We start from the raw sequence: 23,294 nt of genomic DNA, 5'->3' as shown, positions 1-23,294 counted from the left end.
CAAACGAGTAAATATCTTATTAAATTATTATGAGATGTTCCAAAAATAGTACTCAGAAACTGTTATCATCCAAACACAATGCATAATTTAAATTTTCTATGGCTTATATTGCTTCTCAATCAGTACCATATCTGTTTACACATAAATTAAAATAAATCAAAGGTAATAATGTAGTCACTTCTTGCTGGTACTGTTGAACGTAACTGACTTTCACACATATAAATACCAAAGAAACACGCATTCAGTGTTAAAAAAGGCTTAACTATGTTGAGTTAGTACAAAAAAGGTAGCCTGCCTGGAGGACGCATAAATGTGACGATGAAACTTCTTCTTTATGTCAGTTAGTTAAATGCAATGACTGACTGAATTGTACAGCTATCACTCATTGAGCAGTGGAATGTCAGGTATATTCAAATAATGCCTTGTATTATTCCCAGTTAGGGCTCTTTTTAAGTTACAAAAGAAAAACAAAAAGTCAGTGTAAAGCGATTTTGCAAGCCAAAATATTACTATAGTTATCATTATTTCTCATAAGAGTTTGTGCTTCAAAAAAAATGATTGATCATGACAGTTAGAGCTGACGCACCCAGATCTCATTTCCCTCCCGGATTTTCCCTTCTCAACATGGCTACCATAGTGCCTTCTTAATATGGTCGCCATACAGCTTCATCCAGTCGTCCACTGGAGTTAAGCACTGTAGGGGAGCTGCTGTGGCTGCCGTCTGCCTCCGTCCCCTCCGTCTGATTGGGTAGGTTGGGGTTAATGAGAGAGCTGCCAGTGGAGGCACTAGTGCACGGTGGCAGCATTCTGGTGGGCGATCTATCACCCCCGGGTACCATGGAAAATTGGTACGACCCGGACGAAGCACCATAGTAAAGATAAGGAGTGCTGCTGGTCTGGAAGGGCCCACTTTGGTTTTGGGTGGAGCCAGGATAGGGTGGAGGCAGGTAGGTGTGATAGTGGGTCGTGGTGGACATGCCGAGAGACATTCCCGAAGTCACCGGTGTGGGTGTGTAAGTGAACGTGGCTGGGTAGTGCATTCTAGGACTGGAGAAACGACTCTCAGTGAGAGAGGAAAGGCCCGCAAACTGCCGTTCAAACTGGCGAGGATCAGCAGAGAATGGGCTCAGATCAGATGTACCTGAGGTGGAAAAAAAGAAAAAAAAATGACCAGAAGGAAGTACCATATTAAAAGGTGGATGGTAATTCTTGTGCAAGTAACACCTCTACTCTAGTTGAAGTAAGCTGAAATTTGAAGTAAGCTGAAATCAGGCTAAAATATGAACAAATATTAATGACAGTGTATTTAGCACCTTTAACAAAAGGGGGCAGTCTCACACACTTTCAAAATAACATTCTTTGGGCGTTCATCTTCAGGTCTTACAGTAAAATAATAAACCAGTAAATATCATTCATACACAATTTGCACTTGTTCGACAATAGTTTGTCTAGCTACCATCTATGTAGAACAATACTGGTTTTGCTGTAATAGTGACAGCAGTATTATATCTTAATAGTAAAATCTGGCTCACATTTATGTCATATAATTTTGATTGAGCCTTAATACTACCACAAGAGATGCTATGCTTGGATAGGACTGATGCCTTTTCACCAAACCAAACTCAACTCACTAAATGTGGTTCAATATATGGTTCAGTGAACTTTTTTTTTAGCATCCATGTACATATTAAAATCAGTGAGCCTCTAAAATGAATCTAGAATACTCTTAACTTTTTGCTTTTATGTAACAAATCTGAATTCTTCTTTTATTAGATTTGCAACTCGTTTAGTTGATGAAATCACCTTAATTTTATTGTGTTTGTCCAAATATTTTCAAAAGTTGTTATTTTTACAGCTGTTATTTTCACTTTTGGTGCACTGTTGATCTGATTTCTATCAAACACAATTTACTTCTGTGGTTAATATAAATGCTTGCCATTTTCTTGGACACACTCCAGTTCCTCTCCCACTGTGCTGACTGTGTACTTGCCGGATCAGTGTGAAAAACAAACAGGAAGGCATTCTTGGCTTACTCTGTACATTGCTGTGATTCAACTATTTGCATATTAAGGACTCTTCATGTGTATCTCTAACAACCTTTTAGTCTCAGTGACTTTTACTTCATCTATCTGTCACTAACCCACACCCACGCTTCCCACATACACACCCATGCACACACACTTCCAAACTAGATCAGATAAGAAGAAAGGTATTAATCATTTTTTATTTTGTGATTTTGTGTGTGTGTGTCTGTGTGTGAGTGTGGCTGCGTGTGCGTGTGTGTGTGTTTGTGCGTGGTTTGGTGTGTGCGCATTATCGTAATAGAAAAAAAAACAGTGAATTGTTTTAGTGTGTAAGGTTCTAGTGTGTGTCTACAAATGTAACTGAATGAATATCAAAGTAACAAAAAAATGTTGAGGATAAACCGGGAGCACATATGGAAACGCTCTCAGGAAAAAACAGTTTCCATGCGATGCATAATGAGGCTCCTCAGATGTGGTTACATGTCTGCGATTAGCCAGAGAAAGAAGAGGCAGATCTGCTCTCTCAGACCCTCTGCTGGCTTTTCCAAAAAATTAGAAACCACTAATAACCTGTGGCTACCAGAACACTCAACCAAAGAGGTGAGAATGAGTGAAACTCCCTCTTTTCTCCTCTCTTGCTGAGATACAATGCTCGAGCATCCTTTGTGTCTACGTGTTGGTGTGTCTGTTTACGAGGCCTTGAGTGACAGCTTTGCACACTTTTGAGAGCATGTGTGGCCAATCAGGAGCATACTGTCTCCTCACAGTATCAGATGCCTGCTGTTTCAAATCAAACAGGAAATACTATCAGAGGCACCGTTTGACACGTTCTTTGGCCAAAACCATTGTGTAAACGAACATCCACAATTTCTCTACCCTGAGAACTCTCAAGTCATGTAGGAGGGGCGAGAGTAAGCAGTGTAAGATACAAATTTAGAATTTGCCAACCTACCCACTTTTCATCGGCATGATTATTGTGACATTACTACTTCATTACTACTTAACTGAAAGGAACCTAAACAGAATCTTACATGTGTGCTGAAGATGTGGAGGCATTTGAACACAAACACCTTTATCAAAGCTCTGGTGAAAAAAAAAAGAAACGTAAATATAATTCCTCCAAAGTCACAGCAAAGTCATTTAAAAAAAAAAAAGCCATAGCTTCAAAGGTTTGACGTGAATGTTATAAATGCGCAAGGAGACAAAAGAAATGGCTTTGTTCAGTTTAGTTCAGCAAAGCTCTTCTGATGTAAAGAGGGAGGGAAATTTATGGACATATAGAACAATACAGGCAGCTTTAATAATTCATTTTCTCCAACATATTCTTGCACATGCCTTCATCAGTACCCTCATCAGTCAAGAGTGTCTGGGCTGCTTTTGATTGGGTGAAAGAGTCAAAGAGGTTCAGTGTAATATGACCCTGGGGTTTAAGAGGAATGGAAGAACGCAAAGCTGGACAGCTTAGCAGCTGCTCCCAATGCATTGTAATGGGACATTTCTGCTAGTCGAAGGCACATTCACAAGCATTCAGAAAGGAAGAATAGGGGGCGTTAGGACCAAGAGGTGCGTGTGTCTCTTTGAGGAAAGAACAAAGGCTGACATGTCCAAGATGAAAGCGGGGTGAAATCTAAACTAATCAAACCCAACAAGGCAGTTGGCCGGGGTTCAAAAAGGCAGGCAATGAGCAGCCACACCGTGGAGTCATTTAAACTTTCACATTCGCTCCAGGCTCAAAGAAAATAGTTAGGGTGGAGAGTAGAAAGAGGGGAGGGGGGTTATGAGAGAGAGGGAGTTCAAAAACATCCTGGCAGAGAGTCAAACAGGTGTATTGACGAGAAACTCGACTGCATGTTTGTTTCAAAAAAAGGAGTGGGGGGGTGGGGGGGACGACACAAAAGAGAGTGCTTATTCATTTAGCAAAGGCATAATTGTGAGGGCCCTTTTCCACTCTTTCAGCTGATGTTTTTGCAGTCAAACAGTCTACTGGGCTGCGTGAGTCAGAAACTCTATTCTTTTTTATTGTTCCTTTTCAAGCTTGTTTCAAAGGGAGCTTCTCTCTCAAGTTCAAAGCCCCGAATGTTAGTGATGGGGCGGGGGGAAGGAGAGATATTCTTTCATTTTCTCTCTATTTTTAAAAGGTGCTATTGGTTGGAAGACATTTGCCCTTGGGCGTGCTTTCCAAGCACAAACGCTTACAAAGCCAAAAAGCAAAAACTGAAGAGTGGGAAAAATCTGTTTTGATGTAGCCTTAGTGTAGTCCAGTCAAGAGATTTGGACAAAAGTTTTTATTAATGTTCACAGCTATTGGAATCAGATTTCACTTCAGTTAGTATGTGGCCAAACTCTGTGTCATTAGAGTTTGGCCACATACTAGAAATAAACACACACAAACATATATGTATATATATATACATATATATGTGTGTGTGTGTGTGTGTGTGTGTGTTTATACTTAGAACAAAAACAAAAAATATTTCTTAAAACTGAAAAGCAGCCCTGGGTTTGCAGGTGTGATGCTATCTGGGTGTGGATGTGTGTACCTGAGAGGCGTCTTGGCACATCGCTGATGGCTGGGAGACCCGTAGCTCGGGTGGAGGAGAGCGGAGTGGTGGAGTGGATTGATGGGGACGGCATCTGGCTCAGGTAAGGAGTGTAGGGCTGTTCATACGACCAGGGAGGAGATGACTGCGCCTGCCGGGGATCTGAATTTATAAACGAGATGGAGAAAGAGACTGAGAGAAAGACAAAAGACAAGAGGATCCCAGTAAAAAACAGAATTCGCACCGCTATGAAGGGGCGGGGGCTTCAAAAACCCTTTCATATTTTAACAGCGTTACTTTTTTATATCTGAACAAAACGAAACATGATACTGTTCTGCAGGCTGAGTTTCTCAAACAGGAAAAATAACAGTACCTCAATACTGAATAGAGAAAAAGGGAGAATTCAAATATGCTTTATATGCTTCAGTGTTTTCAGTGCATCTGTTCCATGTAATCACCTGTGGTGGTTGGGAATGCCAGTCACATTTGCATCGCAAATGTCATCACATTCTTTAATTGTTCAGACATGACTGGGTATTGTTTGGCTGAAGAGTCCTCCATGTGCACATGGATTCATTAAAACAGTGTACAGAATAAGCCAGGAATATCTCCCTGCTAGTTTTTAGGTTGACTCAGTAAATGCACCATCAACACAGAGACAGAAGAACTGGAGTGTGTCCAAGAAAACGGTAAACATTTATATTTACCACAGAGGTAAATTGTGTTTGATAGAAATCAGATCAACAGTGCGCCCATAGTGAAAATAACAGCTGTAAATATAACAACTACCAAAAATGTTCAGGCAAACAAAGCAAAATAAACGTGATTTCATCAGCTAAACAAGATGCAAATGTAATAAGATTGCAGCCCAGATCCATTACATAAAAGGAAAGTTTCTAGATTTGTTCTATGCACACTATGCTCACCATATCTCTAAGAACATGTACCAGCAGATAGTTACAGAAACACAAACATTACGTAAAGTCAGTCACAGCTTGTGAAATGGTCACATTGTGCTCTTCATGTTTTAGTTGTCAAATTGCCTCAGAATTGTGTGTCTCCAGTCAGCTCTGACTAACTTCCAGTCTTTCAGTCAGTCTGGCATTTCATTTCATCTCTTGCCATTCACACACACCAAAACCAAATTGTGTCAAATTATAGACGCATCAGAAATTACACACGCACTTCTGAAATTGGATACATGGCTATTAGGCCGCCGTGAAAGCCGGTCTCAGTCTTCCGTCACTCCTGTCGGAATGAGCCTCTCCTTTTCAGAGCTTTTCTAGAGTATTTCCAGAATATTTCTAGTGTAGCTGGGCAATCTCAAGAGAGCTTGCGTTGCTCTTTATACACATTTATCTCATTTCCTTCTCTTGAAACTCGCTCCATTATCTTTGTTTTATCAAAATCCCAGACATTCAGTGATTCAAACTGATGTTAGCTCAACCTCTCTACACACCAGTGTGAGCTTAGCAAATAGAGCAAAGTGTGAAACCTCAACTCACCATTTCTCTCTTAAGGTCAAAAGTTTGATCTGAGAGTAATTTCTAGGCATCGTAAAGAAAAGAATTTGGGAAGTGAGAGGATTTGTCAGAAGAAATTTTCCTCTTCACTTTTACCTGAGATTTGAGTTTGTCCCTGCGGGTTGAAAGAGTTTGAAGCACTGTTAAGGGATGGGCGGGGGCTCTGTGTTGGCACGGCAACCCTCATTGTGGTCTGTCTGAGGCGTTCTAATTCACTTAGGCGCTCAGAGAACAGGCCTGGTTTTGGGGAATCTTCCAGCTTCTGTCTGTGTCCTGAGCAATCACACACACACACACACACACACAAGCGCACACAGACACAGACACAGACACTTAAATGATATTCATGACAACTGAGCTGCAAAATTGTGTTAGTATTCAATATTTCCTTTGGTGAACTAATATTGAAACTAATTTGGTTGGTCCTCTTTCCCTGTAAAACAGAACACACACAATGAAGAACAGAATATCTGAAGTTAAAGTCCCATGGTTAAAATGAGTCACTTTCCATGGTACGAATGCAGTTAGAGAATCGACACAACAAGGGTGTTAACCCAGTACCACAGGGTATGAAATAAAGCTTTTGAGATCTGTTGGTGCCCAAAGACTGCAGAACAAATCTGAACACTCATCTTTAATCATTTGCAAATCTTGCAATCATCAATTAAAAAATAAATAAAATAAAGAAACTGTCATGCTTGGTCCAAATGTGTTGTTTATCTCTGGAACATTCAGCCACATGACCACACACACACACACACACACACACACACACAATCACAAATGACTTGCAGAAATTCTAAATGGTCTTAAAACCATCTGATAATCTCCAACACTTCCTGAGAATAAGAACACACGTCACGGGTAAAAAAATGAAGTGTTAATTCTTATTCATTCATTCCCTCTTAAAATGGAGAAACTCATCCTCTTGTTAAAGAGAGCTAGTCACGCCATGCCCACCTCCCCGTGGGCTCAGGCCACTCACTGTTTCCTCTGAGAGAGTGTGTGAGTGGACCAACATAGCACTGGGAGCCATTCATGGAACAACGACTCCTGCAATAAAGCACCAAAGAGTCTCACACTCACTGGAAAACAAACATTCGAGCCAATACAGAAGAAGAATACAAGCTAAAAAGAAGGACTCTGTACAGTCAAATCCTTCTGTTTTTTATATTTTTCTTTCTTCCCTCTCTCCTCTCATCTCCTCTCTCAGAGTGTGCCTGTCTGTCCGAGCCCGGCTGGCTCTCCTGAATGGCAGTAAAGTAAATATCAAACAGAAGAGAAGTGAACCTCCTGCTGAAGCTTGGCAAAGCTCCAGCTGGCAAAGCCAAAGTCAGCTACCTCCAATCTTGCAAAACCTGATTGTGCTGAGTGCTTAGCTGAGCAAACAGCACTTTGTGAGAAGGAGTCCTCATTGAAAAGGATGTCTGCTGTATGAACAACTAGGAGCAGTTTTGGGCTTTCTGTGAGTGCAATCCCTTTGGGCATTCCCTACATATGAAAAGCAAAAGGGAATACATAACACACACACACACACACAAACACACATGCACACAGAGAGAGAGAGAGAGAGAGAGAGAGAGAGAGGGAGAAACACCCTACTTCCATGACAGCTGAAAAGGAGAATCAGTTTAATCTCATTTTACTAAACGTAATGGTTTTACAATTACACCTCAGGGTCTTCATGGATGTGTGGAAGTTAACATGTTAAAGTATGAGGAACAGAAGTTAACAAACATGCTAAAGCATAAGGATTGTTTTTGTGTGTGCGTGTGTGTGTGTGTTTTGTAGCACACACATAATATATATATATATATATATATATATATATATATATATATATATATATATGAATGTGCAATTGTGTGTTGTACAGTGACACTTGTAGGTTGAACCTTCCTTGGTTCTACCTACAATCAGAGCAATTGGAGTATTTATTCTTTTGATGACTGTGATCATCCACACTGTCAGCACTTCAAACGCATGGAAAAACAGCACTGATCAAAGTTCATTATGAACCTAAACACCATCAAAGTGTTCATACATGATAGACAAAAGTATGATAATAACGGAACATTGAAAAGTGTGTTGAGAAGACTTCAAAGCAGATTGCAGTTTAAAAAAAAACAAAACAAAAAACTTAACTGTTCAATCACAAGTTTCTCAAAATCTTCACCAATTTTAAAGTAAAATTCTGTGGTCAATATTACCAACCTACACATCCAGAGGGCATAACAAGCGAGAGCATTAATTTAAGTGATCTGGCGCTTTTAAACAAATTCCTTTGTGGTCTCCATTAGATGTGGAACAAAGGCGCAAAAATGTTTTACAACTGTGCCAAAAACGAGCAGAATGAATCAAGGATCGTAGAGTCTGGAGAGGACACACTCCCATTGACTGTGCAGCTGATTAAAACCTGAGCAATGATCTAGCAAAGTTCCTCTGTGCTCACAACAGTTTTGAGACAGCAGACAAATTCTCCTCTGGTGAAAAAAAAAACACAGGCCAATAAAATGACTCAGGGCAGTAAAGACAGGACACTGAAATTCTTTCGGTTGAAAAAAAAAAAAAAAAACTGTGAAAGCTTTGTCTTTTCATGTAGAAGACACAGTAAATAATATTGACACATAAACAGTGCAAGGCTGTATTTCTGGCAGTCGCTCCTGCCTTGAATGTGAAATTTGTCATGTGATAGCACTATGACCTGCAATAATAAGCCCATCTCGTTAAACACTAGCACGCTTTCAACATCAAATATCAGCTCTGGCCGTCAGAGAGCATCAATCATGCCGTGGCGACACCAGGAATAAAACGCATGGAAGAAGAAAGGGAAACATACATGCGTCTAGATTTCATTTCTTTAATTGCTGTGCTGTGGGGAGGGTTGACTCCTCTGAAGAATGAAACAATGGATTATTTCATATGGCTGCTTTGCACAAGGAGCCTGTTAAATCAGCAAGCGCGAAAAAAAAGAGAGAAAAGGCGAACCGGGCCAAACGCTTGCCCACCCGGAGAATATGAAGAGATGGCAACACGAAGAACAGGGAGGGAAATGAGGGAGTGAGGACGAGAAAAACAGAGAGAGAGAGAGAGAGAGAGAGAGAGAGAGAGAGTAGAGAGAATTAGAGAGATGAAGCCAGCCAAGCAGCACTGGATTCTTGCCAGTAGCTTGTGTGGTCTGTGTGTTCCAGTTTTCAGGAAGCAATGCAAGCCAAGAAAGGGCACATATGTGCTACCAGAGTGTCATAAGTCGATGGACTGCATTCAAGAATCAGACAAGAATCAGACATCACAACACAAATAAGTTCTCCAGAATTTCGACTCATATTAGTTAGAAAGACAGTAGATAGCCAAATAGCCAAAACATCAATTAGCTTATAGCCTACAATGAAAAGTGCATAAGAAAATGGTTGGGATACAAACTGAGTTTGAAATTTTATCAAGATTACTTGTAAAGGCTTTTGATTCACTGTGAGGTCTACTGAGGTCTATTTAACATGAATATGTATTTCACAATTCTGACATTGTAACAAATGGAAAATTTGGGCTTAGAAATGTCAGCTCAACGTCTTAAGGCTGTCCTTTTCTCATCTGAGGGGGTTAGTCTCTAGCAGAGTAGCACAATACAGCTCTGTGAAGGAAAAAAACAAGGTGATTTTACCCTACTGTATGGCTTAGTCCAAGCTGTCAGCTTGCTGTCGATGATACAGAGCTCACAGTTGCCTCTTTGCCAACAGTAACAGTAACATACTTTTCTTAAACTCAGTTCTTACTTGGAAATGTGTACAAGGAAAGTACAACTGAATATTTTATGCTAGCTTTCCTGAAAGGCGGTTTATTTTCAAATGCCCTGTGCTTTCTTTTGTCTTGGAGTCTGACTGTGTGTGTGTGTGTGTGTTTATGCCTACCTGTTGGGACATGCATTGAATGTTCAAAGGCAGGAGACGCTATACAAGTTTTCAACTAATATTCATTTCTCACATGGGAAATTAGAGCTGCTTGGCAATGTAAACAGTTTAATCAGCAATGGGTGCCAAAGCTGTTATGCAAAAAAATACTCTGAAGCATGTTAGTACACTTTGAAAGAGAGTAGTGGAGAGAAAGAGAGAGCGAGAGAGAGAGAGAGAGAGAGAGAAAGAGAGTGAGAGAGGGAGGGAGGGAGGGAGAAAGAAGACAGTGAACTGTCTTTAAAGGAGGAGCTGTGACATCATTTACCATACTCCTAAAACTGACAAACATAGTGAAGCTTTAAAGGCTGTCTGGCTACAGGGCTCCTGTAGAAGACAACAGTGCTTTTCCAGCTCTCCTCATGGGTGTCAAAACACAAGCCAGGGAAAGGCTATATGCATTTCTCATCTCCCAGCAGATACAATGCGCCATTAAGACTAACAGCTCACTACTGCTCAGTAGTCAAAATGTTCCTCTCTAGCTAATCACAGCTCAGAATTATTAGTAATAAAATTTAACACCAAAACACATCAATCTTTGATTTGCTAAGTGAATGATACTGCATTATGTATTATGACTTTGTCCTGCAATGTATTAAGATTGGGAATGAAAATTTGACAGGACGCTTCCAGTGTCTCTAAAATACTGACATTAGTCAATGATAACCCAGAATGAAGCATCTTACACTCAGAAAGGCAAACAAAAACTGTCAGTGCCTTGTCAGCCCTTGCTCTTGTGTTAGACCCTCCAAATTTGAAACCCAATGAGTAAAGCCAAAATTCCATAAACGTTTTATAGATTGAGTCCATATGTCTCTGCAGAGACTAATTGACAATATCTTCTAGTGCAGTCATAAAAAGCCCTCGTTTCAAGATCAAATCCTTTTATTATGAAAGGATTTCATTTCATTTGACGTTTATGAAAACATTTACAATGATTGGGTATTGATTCTGATGTTAAATACCATCCCCACTCCCACACCCCCATTGTGTTGACTGGTGTCCTTCAAATGTTGCCAACAAATCGGGCTAGAGATATCCGATATTATCTAAGCATGTAGTTCATTTAAAAATACTACTATTAGCAAGCATGCAGTCACACATAATGCTCAAAGTAACACACACAATTCTATATGTAGAGTTGCAAACCTTTCTCAGTCCATTAGTAAAAATTACTTCAAATAATAACTGTTCAGGCTAGTACCCATAAAATAATAACAACACATTGTCACTAACACTCAAATGCTAGCTACTGGCTAGCCACACTAGGCTGTGGAGAACCACAATGTAACCAAGAGCTGCCATATGCGTACACAATGGAGTCATCATAGAAAACAAGCAATGCATCATACTGTATCTGTGATACCTTATCAGACTGTAACATTTTAAATGAGTAGTCCTGTACAAACATTTAATTTCAGTTGTAAAATCAGCTATGATGCCAGTAACAGCCAAGTCAATCAATCTGCACTAATTAGAGTTCAGTGGTTTACTTGGCATCCCCTCTACCCTAATCAGAGCTGATGTAGTCAAGATCAAAACATTTCTTTGAAACAAAGATCACCATGGTTACTCTGAAGCACCAGACTACTAGCTTGTGTCTCTGCCCAAAGCAGAACTAAGGGGTCTGAAAGGCCCATATGTGAAATATAAGACAGGCAATTAATTGGGACCTGTGTTTCCTTTAGTGTATCCTAGCATTCACTGATCAAATATGATTGTTTTGGACAGCAGTGGCATCTTCAAACAGATACCTGGTTAAAATCTCATATAGAATTTTACCCCTAAGTAAATGTCATCCAACTGTGCACTTTCTTCCTTTCTCTGTCTGTTTCTTTTTCTCACATACATCTCTCTGAGTGTATGTGAGTACTTACATAGGTCAATGGAATTAAAAACCTATTTGATAGGGGACTCCATGTTGAATTTTTCACTACCATAAGTAATTCTTTACGTACTCAAGGGGTAATCTGAGTACAAAGAAAAACAAAATGAACGTGACAACACATACCGTATATGCGACTTGTACACATAATCATTCTTTCTAATGCATTCCATTTTAACTGGGCGTCCACATGGCTATTTATCATGTAACTGAGTCTGAATAACAGTTTGACAGTTTTGTATATCAAAAGCTTCCATGATTGAGAAACATTAACCAAGGGCTCCAAATGTACAGATGAATTCCACAAGGAATCAGCCCTCCATTCAGAATGAATGCTAAATATGACAAGTCTCTCTCTGTCTCTCTGTGTCTCTCTGTCTGTCTGTCTGTCTGTCTGACTGTCTAAACACGCCCCCACCCCCACCCCTTCTACAGACTGGAGGAATGCATAAACAGGCAGGCAGAGGCAGCTTCACAACAGATTCACTGGAGGTTGCACAACATTAGATGCCTCTGCATGTGTCATTTCCTGCTTGGCCACCTGCCTGACTCCTAGCAACAACACTCTTTTTTTTTGGGGGCGGGGGGGTACCTTAAGAGGCCAACTGTGCAAATTTGAGGAAACGAGTTTCTTTTGCTGTGTTTCACATTCTGTCCACAATATGGATGAAGAGCAGAAGGTATTTAAACATGGAATAGTTTCTCCTCTCAATGGCCATCATCTCAATCCATTCATGATGCAAAAACTTCTTCAGACAAAATAAGTACTTCCACTGAAATCCTAATCTACACTGATAGGTCTCTGACTGATGACAGCCTTAGTTCCCACCAATAACAGCAACTATTCTTTGGAAGGAAAAAAACTGCAAGCTATTTGGAATAAAATATGAGCTGGATCGTATTGGGACATAAACTGGAATTGGATATCAGGTCTTAACTAGTCTCCAAGAGACAAATAAGTCACAATTACTTCATCAATAACTTTCCTCACCAGGCAGACACAAACATACAATGCACAAACACACTCCACACTAAAACCTTACTGTTTACGCTACAGGAAGTCTTGTTTGGAAGTCATCTACTGGTATTTCCCTTAAAAAAACATACTAGCTTGAAAAGAGACAGATGAATCAGGAGAGAGAGAGAGTAAGTGAGAGAGAGGAAGAGTGAGAGAGAGGGAGAGAGAAAGAGAGAGGGGGGGTAAACAAAGAGAGAGACAGAGCCACAGAGAGAGGGAGAGTGAGAGAGAGAGGGAGAGAGAGAGAGAGAGAGAGAGAGAGAGAGAGAGAGAGAGAGAGAGAGAGAGATCAAAGGTTCATCACTGTGATGCCATAGGGCATGGCTAATCCAGTAATGAATGATGATCAGACACTGGTATGAAGTGACTCCAAATGTCTATTGCCAGATGTGTTAATCGAGAGGGAGAAGAGTGTTAAAAAATGTCTGTGAAATGATAGCACTGATATTGTAGCCAAAAAAAGAAAATAGAGGCCAAAACTCTGTCTTATTTAGAATTTGAAGGGGCCCTCTGGGAACAGCTGCATGTCATACTGACAGGCATGAATATTGTCAGTTCCATCCTCAATGAAAGCCCCAAATAAGTCAGCTCATACTGAATCTCAGCTATACTCAGTTCTTTCAAACAGCTTGCATTAGGTGATAGTAAAGTTATTGTGGGTGGTAAAATGCTGATTGATGGTATGGAAGAGGATAGGGTCAAAATAGACATGCAGGAAACCACAGAGGCTTCACAGAAGAGACTTTACACTTTGAATGGACAGACAGCAAGTTGTCCATTTTCCTTTAAAACGCAACGGTCTGTATCATGACATGACACATGCTCTGAAATCCAACCATGCATTTCCTTCAAAAAAAGAAATGTATCAAAGATTAACTAGATGTCAGATCTGAATTGCTGAATATCATTACTACCAAACCAGAATACACTGGCTTAATTGAGAGGACAGATAGTCTTTTGCAGACCAATCATATCGCAGCAACACCAGACCTAACTATGTTCAAATGCCAGCTTCATTTAGCCTCTAAAAACCTTAGCAAAGGTCAAACAATAGGAAGTAAAAAAAACAGAGTCTTAATATTTCTGTCGGTCTGGATTACCATGAAACTGAATCCAATCTGGTTTCATGTGATTTGTCTGCCACAAGAAGTTTGCATTTTGCAGACTCTTTGCTGTATTGTCACTGTGTTATAAGTATAAACATTGACTGTTGGCAACTGATTTCTGTATGGTCTTTGTTCTCCTCTCTGCCACATGAAAGCTATTCTCACAGCTTGTGTGTATTTACAGGTCCTGGGGCCTAGTATGAAAACTGAAATTTGGCTGTATCTTCTTGCCCTTCGAGTTTCTGTTTTTTTCATCAGGTAGAGTATTGAAAGAGTTTTGAGTATAACTTGAACTAGTTCTACTACAGTTCAGAAAAACACATGGAGCCCCTCTGTCTCTGCAAGTCCAGGCACTAATGTTCATGAAGACAACTTTTTTATAATTAAAGGATGGCTAGATTACATTTCTCAGAGAGGGGATATTTGCTGACTTCCAATGTTAGCAGCAAATGCAGCAAAATTACAGCTGCAGAGAGTTGCCTTTAAACTTTGCTATTTCAATGTTGATAAATTCCCAGAGGTTCAAATCAGGTGAATACATTTTCAGTTAAGCATTTTGCTTTGGTGGACTTGTCTGAAAGTGGGTATCTCAGACAAGTAAGTATTAATATAAATTAAGACAGTGAGTCCATTCAGATACTTCAGATGAAGTGCAATTATCATGCTTGGAGAAGTGCTAACAAAACCTGTAGGTGTGCTGAAGAGATCACTTCAGAGCAGGGGTCAGTGGAGTTGGCATGGCAGTCACACCCTAGCACACGTTGATGGGGACAGACACAAAACCCTGATCCACAAAACATTTTCACAAGGCGAGTGGCTTGAGGGCATGTGTTTGTATTTGCCGTGCACAGAGAATGCAGCACAAAGGGCAGCTTTGTGAATTCAGCCATGCTGAATCCATTTTTTTAAAACAGTACCCTAACACAATCCATGCATCCATCCAGTCATCCATCATCTCTCTAGACCCGAATGGCAACTTGAAGCCCCCTCAGTCCACCTCTGGTCTGAGATACGAAGGGAGCTATGCCAGTACGTGTGACACACAGTCAGACAGCATCATTCGTTTCACTGGAACGGGTTAAGACACATGCACATCTTTGTACTTTGTTAATCATTATCACATGATGGTTCATATTTGGGAGAGGGGGTACTCACTTCTTGGCTCTCGTGGCCCATCCACGGTGACCTTTATGGCTCGGTGGTAAGTAGCCACTTGGGGTGGGTTTGTGAATACTGTGATTGTCAGTGTGAAGCTTTTTCCTGCAAAGACACAAAAAAAGGTTCACAACCCATTAGTCCTCTGCACAATGTCCCACATTGAGTTTTTGCCACCCATTTGCATTTTCTCTGCTGGGGATGCTGCTGACTGTGGGATTTCAACTGCCCTAGGAGTTAATAGATATGAAAGACAGTCCAACAATAGACAATGGTGATTAAAAGCCGAAAAAATGACACTCGTACAGTTAACACATTGTAATTATTCGAGCTCTGTGTGCACATGAACCTCTATTTAAAATTCAGTAGGCAAAGGTGACATCTCATAAATGGGTGACTAAGCTACAGAGCGTTCCATGTTGAACTCTGAAAGAAACAGATCATATCAAAACAACACAAGCACAAACGGTAAAGTATGTGATACCATGCTATTCGTGTGGGTGTTTGTCATTGCATGAGTGTGTGTGTGCATGCGTATATATGTATGTGTGAGTGCACCAGTGTGAGTATGTATGTGTTTGTGTTTGCATATGTGTGTGGATCTGAGTGTGTCAGTAATGGGTTGCTTTGGGTCATTGTGTCAGTTTGTGCATATATGGGTTATTGCATGTGTGCATGTGTATGTGTGTGAATGTGTCAGTGCATGCATTAGAATGTGTGTATTGTCTGGCATGGAACTACCCAGGCTGCCTTCCTGCCAATGGCCTGACAGTGTAACATTCAGGGGGTGGAGCGAGAAGACAAATGCCCAAGAGGTGACTCCTCTCCCTTCTAGTATGGCTTTAAATCCACGAGCAATGTCTTCTCACCTTTCACTCAAGCAAAACAATGGTAAAATTATTCCCAACAACTAAAAAGAGTTCCAAAAAAACCCCCAAAAAACTCTTGCACTCTAGTCTCTGATGCAAACCGGATTGGACAGCTCCTCCTTTTGTTTGTCAGGCCTGCTAAATGGACACTAAATGGTCGTTCATGTGACCAAACAAGAGAAAGAATAAGATGACATTGTCTGTTTGAAATCGTCACCAATGCACAGGAAATTCTGAGAGTTAAAAAAAAAAAAAAAGACAGACTCAGCAGCAAGACTAATGTGTGAAATATGCTATGAAGTCAGGCATAACACATTCTGTGAACAGCAAACTGCTGTAGACACAGGAAGAGGTGGGCGGAAAAATGGGGTGACTCAATAAAGCAGCCTGCTAAACTTTTCTTATGTTTTTATGTCAGGATGCATGTCTCCCCTATCACGATGTTGATAAGAGGGCCCCTCATGAGTGGTGTACTTTACTCTAGCACCAGTATTTAATAGTCCTATACCTGAAAAACGACACTATTTCGTCACAAGACTAATAACAAAAAAACAATATAAACATATGTATATTTATAGGCCTGTGTAAAAACAAGTTCCTCTGATAAAATCTATGTGGAATTAATCTCAGGTAAAGTTGAACAGGTAAAACACTTCTAATAATCTGCATTTTACATGTAATTGGATTTTATTTTCAAATTTTCTTGAATTAAACATGAGCTCAGTGTCTGTGACTTGTCTCTTCGTTTTAATTTCTAAGCCCTCTTTGATATAATCTGGCAAATTTCCCAGACAAAAATGAAAACAGCAACCAAAAGCAGACCCACTGCGTAATACTCTGGTCAGGTTTTATCTACCTATTCCAACTTATTGATAAAACTCAATGTTGCTGTCAATGCTAAAAAACAAGGAAATAAATGGAAGGTTTTATTGTGAAAATGACCAGCCAAGAAGATACAATAAAATTGGTTATGGTGTTCCCCAGGGCTCAGAACTAGATCCTTTGTTTTTCATGTTCTGTATTCTACTGCATTTCCTGTGGGTACAGAATGACTGTTAAGTCTAATGTAAAAAACTGTTGGCCTCTGAATCTCAGTTATACCTCTGTAGTTTTTTTTTCCCAAGAGCATTTCTAGACGACTGCTCTACTTTCAGTATTTGTCTGAATACTCATCTGTGTCATTCTGAGAGTCCAAATTAGTCTACCTCATAAATCATGTGTTAAACCCACCATACCACAGCCCAGGGCAACCGCCAGAAAGCTAACATCTTCAGCTAGTGCATTTCAACAAAATGTACTAACTCAAGAAGGGCTACAGATTAAGCAAAGAGACTTGTAGTGCACTTTGACTTTGTTCATTGATATCCTTTTCAAATCTCCCTTGTTTCATTCAGTATCATTTTCCATATTTGATTTCCTTAGCTTCTACTATCTCCTAAGCGACTTCCTTCCACAGATCTTATATGTCAGATAGCAGAAACCCAAGCCTGCAGAGGTGTGGATCTCTATGTGGGCCAAGACTCTCTACTCTGTGACAGCTGTGAGGAGATAACATGGAGACACACACACATACACACACACACACATACACACACACACACACACATACACTTTAAGGGTGCCAGGGCTGTGTGTGGAGACAAGCAATGTGCAGAGAATGTGCTGAGACCAGTAACTGGAGATAAGTTAAATGTCTGTCAGTGTTGCTACAGCAAACACTTATTGCATGACCGTGTCCACTCCAAGTTGACTGATGTATTTACTTTGCTCCTACAGAAATATAAACACCTTAGTAATTATTGTTTTACATTCCATGATCAGTGCCATGAAACTCTGGTTTCATTACATATCAGATCATACTGTACTAGACTGAATATTTCAAAGAATACAAACAGAGGGCATTTTTTTTTTTGCTAAACTGTATTCAGGAGGTCAGTCTACAGATCCCCTATGACACACTTTAGAGCTTTTAGGGCCTACTTTTAGGGCCCTTTTGCTGAGATAAGGAGGCATGTCTAGACTGAATGCCCCATGTCTATCCTGCCTTTAGCATCAAACCGCCTGGTCCTCTGATACATCGGCTTTTTGAGTCTTCTTCAAAGGCCAGCTTTTGAACATGGTCTTCTATCATGATCACAAAGACTGGATTTCTTTTTGGGTGTAACTGCTCTCATATCAAAAGCTGCATTCATCTACGCTCACAAACTTGATAGCGACTCTGGGCCCACTTTGTGCATAAAAGAAACTCAGATGGCATTCCTGGATTTAAAATGAAGTCATTTGAATAGGCTACGTTCTTTGAATTTAGCCATATATGTTAGCCATATATAGACTTCGCAACTCCTCATAATTATGCTTAAAACCTGGACACACCTACACTCTCTTTTTCTAACTTTAAATGGTGAGATACCCAAAGGGATCCTCTGTAAAATATGAAGCACCTTTTTTTATGCTGCAACAATTCTGACAGTATTTCTTTATTGTGGCACTTGTTAGCTTGTCCAACTTGCCGTCCAGTTTGTAAAAGCGCTCAAGAGGCACTTAACCCATGCACATGCGTAAAAAGGATCCATAACAAATCATTTGTTTGAAAACACACTTGACGGTTGAGAGCATTAAAAGGACATCAACCGATAAGATAACGTGTCAAGCAAAATCTGATAATGTGTGTTAGTTGTTAGTATGTGGTTTTGTATCTCTGTACTTCATCTACCTCACTCACAAGTTTTAAAAAATACGCCCCATTCCGTGCCTTCCAAACAAGCAGTTCTGCGTTTTATTCTACCACGTGATTCACTGCGCTATTGCTGCTTACAAGCTACTCAAACTGTGATGAGTAATTAGCGAAAGGTAATGATGGTGCTGACCTCGTCCGCTCCTGCCGACGAATCTCAGGTCATTAAAACGAGCGACTTGGTTCTTCATGACTGCAGAGGCATTCCGGAGCTCCGCAGAGTAGTTTTCGTCATTCCCTGCCATCACGGTGACAACCGTCCCATCAGGCACATCTCCTAATGCAACAACCTGAACAATTGATGGACATACTGTAATGCCATGTGTGAGAGCTATCGAGGATTATTTCTGTTTGACCGTACTGTCTTGGGCAATAGTTGCCCCCTTACAGTGTTAAAACATATGGATTAGATTTATGAAAATTATTTTTGTAGTAATTATACGGTGGAAATGGTGGCTACAGTACGGGTTGTACAGTATCTCAGGAATTAAGTTACAACCAAATAAAACATTTTGGTTTGATAAATAGAAAAACACCATCATTCAGAATTCGAATACAAATCTAAGATTTACGCTAGTAAATTTAAATACACGCCCTTTATTACGACAATTTTAGTTATTACACCTATGTTAGTTGTATTTTTCGCGCAGCGTAATCACTCCAGCTTCGCTGAGGCCTTTCCTCCAACTTTTCACATTGTAAACAGTGTAAAATACTGTATTTTTGTCATAAACTATTACCTACCACGTTAATAGAGTATCTCAGCTATTCACATTAACTGGAAGATATAAAACTGTACACTGTGAATGAAATGAAGGCAATTTCCACAGTACGTAGTGTTTTCTTTGGAACTGAATCTGAACAATACATAGGTTTACTTATGGAGAGTCTTCATGTATGTTGCAATGGCTGTATTGCTGCCTATGAATTTCCTTTGCACATCACGTGTCGTTTAGAATATATAATGGAGACCCTTTAAAAAAATTCCCTGCGAGTCAATATTTCTTTTAGTTAAAATTAAATGAGGGGTTTTGACGTTTTATGCTAACTCCAATATTTTCTGCTGAGAAAGAGCATATACAAGCATATGAGATGAGCTCGAAGTGGTCATGTCACTTCATTGACCTTCAAGCTTCAATTAAAAGACAATTTAACATACATAACAAATGATTGATATTAATTTGAAAGTACATATTAAGAAGTTTAATTTCACTTTTGCTATTAAATTATATTACAGTTAAAAATAGTATGATCAGTGGAATCATGGAGTTCTATCAGAAAAAAAGTATTTTGTTAAAAAGACTATTTTAACAACAGAATTAATACCTTTCTCTATTATTTAGCCACACGTGTGCGTATTATCAAAGATGTATGTGTTCGCCGCTATGAATAGCATGGCTTTCTCAGATTTCAGTTGTTTCCATCATTGCGGTGAGGCACGCAGCGGTATTTCTATTTTTAAACACCGGTTGCGCTTGTACCTGGATTAAAGCTATTAGTCTGACCCATCTAGAGTGTGATATTGGTGAGGTGTTCAAACATAATTAACTATAAATTTGACATAAGGAATCAACGAATTTGACATTATAAAAAACTTTCAGAAACTCGTAACCTAATTGCTGGTTAGTCTGTGGAAAATTAAGCACATATTATGCATTAGACGCAAAACCCCCATAAACATTCCCTTGTGGTTCTGCATACCACGAACACTTTCAAAATGCCTACCCGCAAGCTTAAAACACTACTTCTGACTTATGTCGAAGAAAGAAAAAAAGTTATAATGCATTATCCTTACCTTGAAAGCAACTGGTAAAGTTTTGTTACACCTCCAGTGAGATGGCAGAACGGAGCATAGGAAATTTGGACTGTCAGTCCGAACCAGCTCTGCAGGGTGATCCGCGATGATTTCAACCATCGTTCGGTTATCGTGTGGCCGCAGTCTTGGTACTGTTGAATTCCCCTCTTGTTGCGCAGTAGCGGAGCTCACATCGTTCATTTTCCCGGGGACCGGCTGTAGACTACTGGACGGCGGACTGAACCTCCGGCTTGTGCTGGGATCTATTGGAATGCGCATCACAACACCAAATGTGAGGAAAGGTAAGACTTTCAGACCAACTTAGTTGTCTCTTTGAATGAGTCTCTTTCAAAAGTCCACTAAGCTGCCATTGAAAAACGTTCACTGCACCGAACAGTTGAAACTCGTCGCTTGTACTGCGGAAAGCCTAAAAAAGTTTTGCTGCCTTCTCTTAACCGATCTATAGCGAACCAGGTCTTGAAACTGGAAATGAATTTGCGCTCCGCGGGGAAAAGAGTCAAAACAAGAGAAATAAAGTGAATAATCCCCTTCAAATAATATTTAGCTATAAATTTAGAACACTTGTCCTGTGACGAAGAAATTTAGAAGTACTGTTTGAACGTCCCCATTACTTGTCTTTGCGCATCCATGAGACGTTGAAAATGCTCTTCAAATCGTCACCATTTGTCAAAGAACAACTCGAGTCACAAACCCGACAGGAAAAAAGATGCCTCAATCAAAATACAGATGTTTCAAACTTTAAAAAGTTACGTGTCACAACACCGATCCTTTCAAGAAATCTCCTCAAGACTCAAACTTCTCCGTTCAAAACCATCACGCTCTTTGTCAAGGGTTAAAAAGGTGATTCCAAAAGTTGCGGTTAGAAAGATGAAGGAGATGAAAAGCCGCAGTTTTTTGTCTCGTGTGGTTTGTCTTTGGAGGCAGGGACTTCGCGAGCTCAGGTTTTTGTGGTTTATATATATGCAGAACCAGGACGATTATTATGCTGATGAGTCTTGAGCACGTGGTGTGTAAGGCCGGTCGTCTTATTGCATCAAAATAAATGAAAGTATGACTGTGGTTCTGATAAAATTGTTGTCAGCTCGTTTGATTGGTGCCAGTTTTTGAACAGACTGGAGTTTCCCCCGCAAACCAAGATCTATGCGCACGCTTAATTTATTCGGTCTGCATCTAATAACCTGCACCTTCAAATACGCACCTTAAACTGAAAACTACTGACATACATCATACAAATATTTTTCGGTAAAGTAATTTTAGAGGGACAGAGAATAAACAGCAAGAAGTAACAACAACTCATGCATTCGCCACAGAGTATAAATCAAACTTATAATTGTTGAACGATATATGAACGAGGCAGAAATGGTGAATTCGAAACGAATACAGATCATACTGTCTAAAGTGAACGTACAGAATGTCTAGTTTTCCAAATGGCTTACCAAACTGTGACGTTGAGTTATTTGTAATGTGTTAAACAGGAGAAGTGAGTCACTTCCCTTTTATTTAGACTGGAAATGTAAAGTGAAAAAGAGAACTTGACCCGTGATGCATTATTTATTATTATTATTATTATTATTATTATTATTTTCATTGTTGTTGTTGTTGTTAATGGTGATGATGACAATGACAGTTGGGGTGGTAGCAGGGGCGCGCTAGAAATTTTGGGCCCGATGATAGAATATAATATACTACTACTACTACTACTACTACTACTACTATTACTAATGTTCTATGAGGGCTCCCTGTCAGTGCAGGACCCTTGGAGTCGTCCCCCACTTACGGCGCCCCTGGGTGGTAGTAGCAGTGGTAATGATTATAGTAGTGGTACTACTACTACTACTACTACTACTACTGTTGTTCTTATTGCTTTGTGCAAGATCCACACGTATGTAATAAGACAACTGTCTATCAGTCTCACAAAGTTAAGACAACCTAATCAATTTCAGTTTATGCAATTTATCGATAAACAAAAGAGTATTTCAGTGAGACATACCATTGTTATCCTCATGTTTTGTGTATAAAGTCTACAGCTGGGCAACTTTTATCTGCCTTGGCCTGTTCTATTCTTCGGCCATGAAATGGGAAAATATCCTTCTTTTTAAATATCACTGGTACGACTTTGATGAAATATGGAAAGCCCTTTGGGTGGCGCTCGTTCACACATGATTTCGTCTTTTTGGATGCGACCTTAAACTACAAAAGGTGTTCTCGTGTGAACGAGAGTCTTCGCATTATATAATGACTCAAAACTACAACCCCCATAAACCTTTGCAACATGGCAGCTGGTGACGTCAAATACAGTCGCCCAGTGCTGCAGTGTTTGAGAAAGACGGTATCTCTGTAAACCTAAGACCATTGAACAAATGATAACAGGACGAGAATTTTTCTAACAAAAAGAGGTAAAGGCCCAATGACTCCTTGTTATGCTGCGGACATTTATTTTTCACTAACCGCCAGCACTTCCTTAAAGAATCCATATTCGATGAGGAAACAATGTCAGGTTGAACTGTAGCTGCATGATGGAACTTGACATGAGGCTTGACATGAGTATTTCATACCCGAATTATGGACAATTTTTAAACTACAGACAATTTAAATAAAACTCACCTTACATCCACTTTAAACTAACATGTTTGCTCCGCTCTGAAAAACAAGTTCATACTCTCTGGACAAGTGAACA

The 23,294-nt window shown here is 39.9% G+C and overlaps 1 protein-coding gene across 3 annotated transcripts in view; it reads right to left on the bottom strand.

Moving 5' to 3' along the window:
* Positions 1–644: 644 nt before the first annotated feature.
* runx2a (RUNX family transcription factor 2a) overlaps positions 645–23,294 on the bottom strand; it is a 39,434-nt gene continuing 16,784 nt past the window's right edge. The window contains exons 2-7 of one of the 3 annotated variants that reach the window (XM_030768215.1): positions 20,597–20,859; positions 18,935–19,091; positions 15,199–15,303; positions 6,184–6,360; positions 4,540–4,726; positions 645–1,146 (exon numbers count right to left, since the gene is read on the bottom strand). In XM_030768215.1, the coding sequence (XP_030624075.1) occupies positions 645–1,146; positions 4,540–4,726; positions 6,184–6,360; positions 15,199–15,303; positions 18,935–19,091; positions 20,597–20,859 (1,391 nt within the window). Of the gene's footprint in view, positions 1,147–4,539; positions 4,727–6,183; positions 6,361–15,198; positions 15,304–18,934; positions 19,092–20,596; positions 20,876–23,294 lie in introns of those variants that run through there. The other 2 variants (XM_030768222.1, XM_030768231.1) reach the window with 2 other exon arrangements.

This window comes from Chanos chanos, chromosome 1, assembly GCF_902362185.1.
Source record: "Chanos chanos chromosome 1, fChaCha1.1, whole genome shotgun sequence".
NCBI classification, from domain to species: Eukaryota; Metazoa; Chordata; class Actinopteri; order Gonorynchiformes; family Chanidae; genus Chanos; species Chanos chanos.
The sequence above is the reverse complement of the archived record's forward strand: the minus strand, read 5'-3'. Positions and strand labels throughout refer to the sequence as shown.